This window comes from Podarcis bocagei (assembly GCF_964188305.1).
Source record: "Podarcis bocagei genome assembly, chromosome: 5".
Taxonomy (NCBI): Eukaryota; Metazoa; Chordata; class Lepidosauria; order Squamata; family Lacertidae; genus Podarcis; species Podarcis bocagei.
Genome location: NC_138129.1, coordinates 2,353,242 through 2,363,712, shown reverse-complemented (window position 1 = coordinate 2,363,712; position 10,471 = coordinate 2,353,242). Strand labels below are relative to the sequence as shown.

The 10,471-nt window shown below is 51.8% G+C and overlaps 1 protein-coding gene across 1 annotated transcript in view; it reads right to left on the bottom strand.

Moving 5' to 3' along the window:
• Positions 1-3,850: 3,850 nt before the first annotated feature.
• The window catches only part of CTNNBL1 (catenin beta like 1), a 94,110-nt gene continuing 87,489 nt past the window's right edge, over positions 3,851-10,471 (bottom strand). The window contains exons 14-16 of the mRNA XM_081196419.1: positions 10,145-10,282; positions 8,946-9,018; positions 3,851-4,087 (exon numbers count right to left, since the gene is read on the bottom strand). Coding sequence (XP_081052545.1) covers positions 3,999-4,087; positions 8,946-9,018; positions 10,145-10,282 — 300 coding nt within the window. The 3' untranslated portion in view covers positions 3,851-3,998. The remainder of the gene's footprint in view (positions 4,088-8,945; positions 9,019-10,144; positions 10,283-10,471) is intronic.

Genomic DNA, 10,471 nt, shown 5'->3' with positions numbered 1-10,471 from the left:
TTTAAACAGGTTAGATGGCCACCTGGCATGGATTCCTGAACTGTGATTCCTGCACTGCAGGGGGTTGGACTAGATGACCCCCAGGGTCCCTTCCATGATCCCTAATGAAAGCACATGTGTCAAGGAGGTCCCATTCCATAGAGCTGGGCTGTGGGGCAGCCCTTTCCTCTGAAAACCTGCCAGGAATCTCCCAGTGGTCCAGAAGCCAACACGTCTGTCTCACCAACTTCCAGGAGCAGCTGCACGGTTCCTTTACCTGCAGCTCAAGAGAGCAGCAAGCAACACATGCATGTCGGTGGTTTTTTTTCTCCTGGGGTGTGTGTGTGTTGTCAGTCTGGATGATGCCCTGAGTCTTTTCCAGTTCTTGGAGTCCTGTGCCCAGAGGGTTAGAATCCAATAGAGGGTTCTGTTGCTGAGCTGGTCAGGCAAGTCTCTTTGTGAGACAATGGCCTTAAAGGTAAAGGGACCCCTGACCATTAGGTCCAGTCGTGATCGACTCTGGGGTTGCGGCGCTCATCTCGCTTTATTGGCCAAGGGAGCCGGCGTACAGCTCCCGGGTCATGTGGCCAGCATGACTAAGCCGCTTCTGGCGAACCAGAGCAGCGCACGGAAACGCCGTTTACCTTCTGCTAGGTTGGCAGGAGCAGGGACCGAGCAACGGGAGCTCACCCTGTCGCGGGGATTCGAACCGCCGACCTTCTGCTTGGCAAGTCCTAGGCTTTGGTTTAACCCTCAGCGCCACCCAGTTAAGTGTCCTCATCAGCATCCCAAAAGAACGAGCTAGGCTGCAGGAGCTGCAACCCAGTTAGCAAGGTCCTAGTGGCTGGTGCTGATGGGAGTTGTAGTCCAAAGCATCTCAAGGGCACCAGGTTGGGGAATGCCAAATCCAATTTCTATGTGTGCGTTAGGGCATTTTCAACTATTTGATCTCCAAATATCCCTTAGCTTGGAGAGAAGTTGGAAAAAATGCAGTATGGCCACATCTCACACAGGGGTTTATGTTGCAGATGGCGCATATGCTCAAACGGCCCTCACGTGAGCATCCCTAGTGTGCTGGAGACGGTGGCACGAGAAAGACCTGCCCTTCCCCAATCCTTGGACCAGAGAGCTCAAAAGCTCCTTTTGCGCCAGGTTTTCCTGGCAGGAAAAGCGCTTTTAAGCTCCCTCCCTTGCTTGCATTTAGCTGGTGGAATTTCAAGCATTCCTGCTGCTAATGGTTGAAATCAAGTGAGCTTAATGCACTTAAGATGCAATTGTTCTGAACAATACTCTGTCTCTCTCACACACAAACACAGGTACTCATTCCATATTAATCAGTATTTTGCTTTTCTGGACGCTGCTGCTTGACATGTCTGCAACATCTCCGAGTGGGCAAGACGCAACCCACGCAGAAATGCACAATACGGGTCCACACCTCCCCACCATCTGGTTTTCTTGTGGTTCTGGAAGGAAACGAGTTGCCTGTGGCCTCATTCAACATGGTCCCAGGTCCTTTTGGAGCAGCTTGCAGCTGCCAGTAAACAGCACTGCGTGGGGAGGCCACGGGGGTCTCTCGTATGGACTCCCTCCAGCGCTCCAAAGAATGGAGGGAGGTTATTTGTACAGAAAGAGGAAGGAGAGAGGCAAAGGCCCCGAGAGCCTCCTTGGAAATGCTTCCACTGCTTTTCTCCAGCCAGTGGGCTCTGCAGATCCCAGGCTGGTGACCAAAATAACAGCCTCCCGGCCTGCGATGCCAACAGGCGCCTCTAAGCTTCCCTGACAAGGCGTTTTTTTGCAGATAAGGAACAAATGCTGCCAGCATGTAAATCTCTCCAAATGAGGCCCAGCCCAGGTCCACGGGAGATGGACAGGGACAACGCCGAGAGAGTGGAGGCAGAGCAGCTGCGGCAAATCCCCTCTGCCCCACAGGGGCACCTTGAAGGGAAAGGCACAGGAGGACCCACACCCAGGAAGGAGGCCCACATCAGGAGCAGGGCTCTTTCCCTACCCTGGAGGAAACAGGGCAGGATCAGCAGCTCAGGCTGGACAGGAAGGTCAAAGCTCTGGGAGGGAAAGAGAACGCTCTAGGGCACGTGTAAGCAAACTAAGGCGCGGGGGCTGGATCCGGCCCAACCACCTTCTTAATCCGGCCCGCAGATGGTCTGGGAATCAGCGTGTTTTTACATGAGTAGAACGTGTGCTTTTATTTAAAATGCATCTCTGGGTTATTTGTGGGGCACAGGAATTCATTCATATTCTTTTTCAAAATACAGTCTGGCCCCCCACAAGGTCTGAGGGAAGGTGGACCAGCCGCCTGCTGAAAAAGTTTGCTGACCCCTGCTCTACGGGGATGGCACGAGCGTTGGGGGATGGAAAGCGACTCCAGAAAAACCAACCGCAGCAGGAGAAAAAGTTGGTTTGGGCTCTGATCCTTAAGGAAGTTTGAATCATAAGAGTCAGAAGGGAGCCCCAAGGAACATCCTAGTCTAAGCAGCTATAACCAAAGGAGCAACAGACACATCTTATGTTGGACTCTGTTCCAAGAGTTCAGCGTAGGCATGAAAAGTGTGTGTGCCAAGACCCTTGGAGCTTCCCCCGTGGCCAGTGGGGAGAGAGAAACCTCCATACTTCAGGAGTCCACGTACCAAGCAGGTCTTGCAAGCTCTTTTTGCCAGGTCTGGCCGGGGTTAACCAGCACGTAAAGAGCTTGAAGGCTCTCTGCTTTCCAGGGAGTGGGGTGGGCAAGGCTCGCTCCGCATGGTGGCTAGGGGATGCTTTCGCTGGACCTTGCCAGGGCCATCCAACTTCTCGGACAGCATACCAGGGCAGCCCTTGCCTGCACCAGGAATGCAGAGAGCTTAAAAGCTCTTTCTGTGCTCAACTGGCCACTCCAACCAGCAGAAATGGCGCTGCTACAGAGGCCACACAACATGTATTCCACTTCTGTACAAACTTGATCATTTAGTGTGGCAGCGCCTGCACTTTGGAACTCCCTGCCTATTGAAGTAAGTGTTCATTTTGGCACCTGCTAAAAACATTCTCGTTTAGACAAGCCTACCCAAATGATAAGAAAGTTTAGGTAATTTTTATATGTTTTAGTATTTCATATTTTGTAAGCTTTTAAGTAGGGTTGTACATTTTTTATTTTAGTGTTTTCTCTTTTGTAAACCACTTGGGAGATTTTTTTCAGAATCAAGCCATGAATAAATTTTATGAAATGAATAAATATTGTTTACTGATTGTTTAGCAGCTGGTTTTGCCTTGTGCAGTTTTGATTTTAGAAATGCATAGGTTATTTATTTGTTGCATTTATATTCCGCTTCCCCTCCCACCCGCCCCAGGGCCTCAGAGTGGCATAGCACGTGGCTCTCTTCCTCCCCACTTAATCCCCACAACTGCCCTGCGACGTAAGTTAAGCTGAGAGGCAGCGGCTGGGCCCCACAGCCACCCCCAGTGAACATCATGGCTGAGTAGAGTTTTGAACCCTGGTCTCTCTCCCAGGCCCTAGTCCAATGCTCTAACCACTACACCACACTGGCTCTGTTCACAGCTCTGAGCTCCCGTGGGAGAAAGGAGAGTATAAAAATGGAATCAGTCAACCCAAAGGCACCCTGGGCTCCATACAGGGGTAAGGAAGCTGGGAAGCTGGGAATGCAGAGCAGCCACCATCACAAGATCTAATGGATGCTGCAAAGGACCACCAAATAGCATCAAGAACCCCTCAACTTTTAGCCTGCCCCAAACCTGGAAATAAAGTGGGACATAACAGATGCAGACATGGTTCACTATGACCCAAAGCAATCCATTCCACTTCAAAGAGGTGGGCCTCATCCTGTGCTCCCACAGCAGAGAATCAGTCGGGAAACATAAGGAAAAAACCAAAACAAAATATCCTTTAATATCTCAAAAAGCCCAGAGGCTTATTTCCTCCAGCAAGTCCTTTCTGTGGCTCCAGAGTTGCAGCACGAGGTCACGGGGTCCTGAAAGGGGTGGTGTTGCAGCCGCTGAGTGGAGGACCCTCAGAAATTCTCCAGCAGCTCCACAATCCGCTTCTGCTCGCTCTCCCGGAATTCGGGGTTCTTCCCGTCCCCGATGTTCTCCGCATACTCTGCAGGAAGACAAGAGGTGGCGCTCAGCAGAAGAAGCCGCGGCTGTAGCTCCACAACTGGGGCAACCCCCCCAGCAACTGAAATCCAGGTAAGATGGGAACAGAAAGGGAGAAGCTTTGTCTTCTGAGCTTCAATTAGGAGGTGAGGGGCCCTATTAAGCAATGCCTCACCCCCCCTTGAAATCAGCAGACATACTTGGTGCCATGTTTGGGGGCTAGTTATGGGGGTGGGGTGGGGATATTCATTATGGGAAGGAGGGCAGCTGAGGGGAAGCAGAGGGAGGCAGCCAGGAGCTGAGCAGGGCATGGCAAACCAGCCCATCCTGTGACCACATAAGAACTCAAGCAGATTCTGCTGGATCCGGCCAGTGGCCCATCTAGTCCACTATCCTGTTCTCACAGCAGCCACCCAGATACCTGTGGAAAACCTGCCATTCTCCCAGTAATTCCAGAGGTGCCTCAGAGGGGAAAGGAGCAGCTTTCTCCGTTCCTGTGCAGGGTGCCACCCGGTCTCCAAAACAGAGCCCTAACAGCTTGCGGGGCAAAGGGCTCCCATTAATACAGGGCAGGGGGGTCTGTTAGCCCCCTAATGCATGGGGACGCTGCTCCCCCCTCACCTCAAGCAGCACACACAAACAACGCTGCTCTGCTGCCGCCTCTGCCAGGGCTCCTGGGAGGAGAGCCTTGAATATGCATGAAGCCCAAGCCTGGCAGCAGCTGCTGCAATGGGGGCTGTGCCCTCCATGGCTCGACTTGCTCCAACAGGCAGGGCAGGCTCTGCTCCTCACTTCCAGAGACTGCAGGGAGGAGGGGAACCGAGAGGGAGAAGTCACAGCAGCAAGCAGCAGCTGCCCCTCTGGGCTTATGTGAAAGAGAGGAGAGACCTGCCTGCTCAGCAGCCCTTGCAACATTTGCAGGGTGGAGGGGGGCAGAGCGATGGCCTCAAAGCTAGGCTTAAATCCCTGGACCATTTGCACATCTCTCTCTCTCCCCCCCCCCCCAGTAACTGGGGCACTGTAAGCACAAAAGGGGCAAGAACCGCAAAACACCTTGCTAGTAAGTGGTGTATTGATTCTACAAACCAGCCCCCCCAATCTAGGCTTGCTCATCCCTGCTTCTCCAAAGAGCGCCTTCTCGTCTCTGGTCTTGTTCCACCACAGCCTCCCCCAGCTTGACCCCCTGCAGATGTTTCGAACCAGCACTCCAGTCAGTCCCAACCAGCAGGGCTGGAGTCCAAAAGGTCAGCAAGACACCAGGCCAGGAAAAGCCCTTCTTGGCTGGGAGTCCTGGGAGACCTGCTCCCTGCCTTGCAGGCCTTTTCCATCTGGCATGAGAAGTGGGTCTGGGACTGACTCCAGCTGCAGAAGCTGAAGCTGCTGAACAGACTCTCCCAAAGGGGTCTTGTTTGGGGTTTTTTGTTTCAGGTTGTTGCTGCTGCTGCTGCTATCAGTATTAATTTGTTGTATCTTTAGATTTTATTATGCCATATGTGGAAATCGTTCAGTTTGGTTGCATACTTTTTGATGTTTTATTTATTGTTTCTGCTTATGGTTATGTTTGTAATTGTGTGTTTTTTTAATGCTGATGCAGGTTGTGGGATGCCAGTGGGAAGTGGGGGCAGGGACTGGCTCAGAAGAAGTCCGGGCTGAAATCTGCAATTCTTTCTCCCTCTCTGTCTGCCTTCTCCTACCACACAGGGCTGCTGCATGGATAAGTAAGAGTTTCAAAGCATTTTGCAGACAACCGGTACAAGAGAGGTTATTTTTGCACGAGCCGATTCTGGCATTTCTCTTACTCTGCTTGGAACTCAGACAGGAGGCTCTCCTATCACGCTCAGAAGAAATGCTACAGCCACCATTTCCTAAGGTGTGAGTCTCACCCCCCTTCCCGTTTGGCCTTCGCCCAGTGCTGTTCTGTGCCAAACAAAAGCATCCGCGACCGAGAGCACACCTGGCAAGATGTGTCAAACTGCAGGCCATCACTCAACTCCTGGAGAGCCGATTCTGGCCTTACACGCCCCACGAACCATATCCACGAGTCCTGAGCACAACGAGGCTCCATTAGGGAGAGAAATGGCTTCTCCACATCACTTGCGAAGGCACCTCAAGGTTACTGCTCTCCCCTGCATCTTCAGCGCTGGGCTGACGAGATGCCATTAGCCACCTAAGGAGGCTGAACTGGAAGACGCAGACAAGCGAGCCAACACTCTTCTTAACTAACCACCAGGAGGCCACTCTTTTGGGGTGGCAAATTCTGCAGCAGCAGCAGCAGCAAGTCAAGCATTCTTCTGGAGAAGGTGGGAAGGCCTGCGGGCTTCTGATGCCTAGGGAAGTTAAGGTGGAGGTGGAAATGGGAGGGCTACTCCTTGCTCTGTCTGGTGGGATGTGCCTCTCCCATGTTCCCCTTCCCCCTGGGAAGTGAGCCCACACCAAGGCACCCAAAAGGAAATCTGCTCCCACACTTTGATCTTAGGGCAGGATCCACACACAGCCAAACTGATTAATCTGTACTGTTCAAATGACTGTGTGTCCCAGGGAGTGAACGAGACACAGAAGAGGCAGGAAGTATCTACAGGCAAGGAACAATTTAATGCATTCAAGCTCAAGCAAATAAGCAGAGGTCAATATATGAGAACAAGAGAAAAGCCTCCTGGATCAGGCCCTGGGCCCATCTAGTCCAGCAGTCAAAGAGATGGGAACGGCAATTTCATCTGGCTCTCTCTTTCTCATTCTTTTAAAATGTCTACTTTTTTTTGTTAACTCTGCTGACTCAAATGTGCATTTTGTAGTTGACCTGTTTTGCAATGTTTTATTTTGAAAATTTTAAGATAGCATTTTAGTTTCCTGTTAATTCCTGCTCTGAATGTGTACTTTATTCAGCAATGTTTCGTTGTAGATTGTTTTAATGTGTTGTAGACTGCTTTGATATAAAGTGGTATAGGAATGCTAATGCTAACAATGATGTTATCTAGCTTGGTGGTCACCACTCCCATCAATATAGCTTTAACAAATCCCAATAAACAGGACCCCATACATGGCACTCAGAGAGAGGGAGAAGGAGCTCAACCTATCGCCAACACCTGCTTCAACAGTTATTGGATCTCTCACACCCCAAAGTCCCCTGCCTCAGTGGGGCACCCAGGCTGGTCTGTCTCTCCTAGACGCTGTCGGTTCCCACACCAAGGCAGCTGCACCCCCACCTCCAAAATTTCTCCCCAAAGCCCAGCCTGGTCAGCCATCAGAGAGGAGCCTTAATGAGGCTGTTCCCCTCCCTGCTTGCCTCCATCCCCACTTAAAATAAATGGAGAGCCCAATTTCTCTCTCCCTTTGCATCCGAAGCAATTCTTGGCCCTCCCCAGGGACCCATCAGCTGTCAGGCTGCCAGAGAAACAGGAAAAATATGTAGGCCATAAAAATCAAACTAAGAAACAGGCTTCCAATTAGCATGCAAAAAAGCAGGAGAGAGAAGGGGACCGGAGCCCTGCATGCAAAGCAGGAAAAGGGAAGGAGGCAGAAGATGCTGAATTAGCTGAGCCTCGGCTGATGGGGAGGAACGGGAGCGGCTTCAGCTGCTGCTTGGGTGCTCCTGCCACTCCCCACCACCATCTGGCTCCAAGCCCCAGAGAAACCCCCTCCCTCAAGAAGAACCTGTCTTCTTCCTGCAGCAAGAATGGCTTACGACTCCAGCTGTGCGAGGCTCAAGGTGAGCAGAATCCCACACCGGTGGAGAAAAGCAGGAATCCAGCTCTGCCCCCCCCACACACAGGGGGAGGGGGGTGGCTACCTGGAGCCTGATGGGGGACTTGAGGAAGCCCCACTTGCCCTGGACCCTCCTAAGGTGGGTCAGACCACCTGGGTGCTGTTGTAACCTCACGTGTGCCAGTTCAGGTCAGAAGGTGAACTGTGCATTTCTCAGGGAGACTCAGGACCCTGCAGTGGGAGATCTAGGGCTGGGAGGCTAGAGGTGGTGGAAGAGGAGCCAGGGCTTTCTCGGCTGCGGCTCCAATCTGGTGGAACGCTCTGTCACAAGAGACTAGGGCCCTGCGGGACCTGACATCTTTCCACAGGGCCTGCAAGACAGAGTTGTTCCACCAGGCCTTTGGTCAGGGCGCAGCCTGACTCCCTCCTCCGGCAACCTGCACAGAATTTGCTTAACGGTTGCCATCAATTTGATTTTAATTAATTTTTATAATGAAATGTTTTTAGAATGTTTGATTATTTGATTGTTTGATTGTTGTTAGCCGCCCTGAGCCTGGCTTCGGCTGGGGAGGGCAGGATATAAATAAAATTATTTATTATTATTATTATTATTAATTTTGTTTTTAGTTATTTATTGCATTAAGAGTCGGACCTTCTAAGCACTACACCACACTGGTTCTCTCCCCAAGCCTTGCCTAGCAGGCCTGCCATCAAAGCATCCTGCATCTAAATTTAGGGGTCTCCTAAATGCCACCGCTCCTCTTCAGTGCAGAAGCATAGCTGTCAACTTTTCCCTTTTCTTGCGAGGAATCCTATTCGGAATAAGGGGACTTCCCTTTAAAAAAAAGGGAAACGTTGACAGCTATGTGCAGAAGCCCACAGGCCAGGAGCCACAGAGGCCAGCCCAGACCTTGCTGTTGGCGACGGCTTTGAACCGAACATTTACTTTCGACAATCTCGTAGGCAGCACAATGGGGCTGGAAGGCAAGGTCTGCCCAAAGGGACACGGCGGCTGGAGGAATAGGCAGAGAGGCGGTCTCTTGCCCGGCTCCACGTGCCTGAGTCTGAGAGGCTGGCTCCCTGCTTTCTGCTGGCCAAACAGGAGCCTGAGTGGGACCTCAGAGGAAGCCGTTCCCCCACTCCAGGGCTCAAGGACTCACCTTTGATGATGTGCCGAACTATTTTGATGGAGCTTCCCCTCATGTTCAGGATCTGATGGACTCGCTGACGAATCTGGCCAGGGAATGAAAAACAAGAGAGGGTGGGAGCAAAAGAGAGAGAGAGAGAAATCTGCCGTAATTGTAATGGAAACAGAGAACAAAAAACCCACAGGAGAGTTGGGTTTTTCCCCCCAGGGAGGCAGCTTGGTTGAACTGTGCCAGGATCTTGACACAGCACACTCACACGGCCTTTATCTGTGCGAGCAGGAATGAGCAGCCCTCCATATCTGGCCTTGGGATCAGGGCATTGCAGGGGGTTGGAGTAGACGACCCTTTGGAGGCCTTCCAATTCCATGATTCTGCATGTGGCAGGAAGCAGCCCGTGTGGGCAAAGGAATACCTTGCTGAATCCCTCCCTCCCTCCACCCAGGTGTGTTAGCCCAAGGAGGGGAGGGGAAACAGGGACACCCACCTTCTAGAAAGGCTGCCACCTTAAATAATAATAATAATAATAATAATAATAATAATAATAATAATAATAATAATAATAATTTATTTATATCCCGCCCTTCCCAGCCAAAGCCGGCCTCAGAGCGGCTAACAACAATAAAAGTAACACAGCACTCTAAAACCAATTCATTCTAAAATCACTTCAGGATCAAATTAAAGGCAACCAGTGGGCTAGAGTTCTGTGAGGATTACCAAAGGAGGGGTCAGACTGTGCCTTGGCCAAAGGCCTGGTGGAACAGCTCCGTCTTGCAGGCCCTGCGGAAAGATGTCAAGTCCCGCAGGGCCATAGTCTCTTGTGACAGAGCGTTCCACCAGATCAGGGCCACAGCCGAAAAAGCCCTGGCTCTGGTTGAGGCCAGCCTAACCTCTCTGTGGCCTGGGACCTCCAAGATATTTTTGTTTGAAGATCGTAAGGTCCTCCGTGGGACACACCAGGAGAGGTGGTCCCGTAGCTACGAGGGTCCTAAGCCATATAGGGCTACTGCCTTCATCCCTAGCCAAGGGGAAACTCAAAAAAGAGGTTGCAACATAAAATGTGTACACCAAGCACCTCCTGATGCAAATGCGCTGAGTTCTGGGTCCTCTCTGGTAGGGAGGCACAGAAGCAAAGACACAGTCCAGTGGGGGCCCCCAGACCATGAACACTGGGGGTGGGGTGTGGGGTAATGTGGCAGCCGTGCTGCCCTCACCTGGGGAATGCTGGCATTGCAGATCTCCGCCATGATGTAGCAGATGAGCTGGAGGACGAAGAGGCCGGCGTCCAGGCGGCGGAGGTAGAACTCATCCTCCATGTCATCATCAATGATCTCTCCCCGGCGGACCATGTCCTGGAATCACAGAATCATAGCGTTGGAAAGGTCCCCTAGGGTCCCCTGGGACGCGGGTGGCACTGTGGGTTAAACCACAGAGCCTAGGACTTGCCAATCAGAAGGTTGGCAGTTCGAATCCCCGCAACGGGGTGAGCTCCCATTGCTCGGTCCCTGCTCCTGCCAACCTAGCAGTTCAAAAGCACCTCA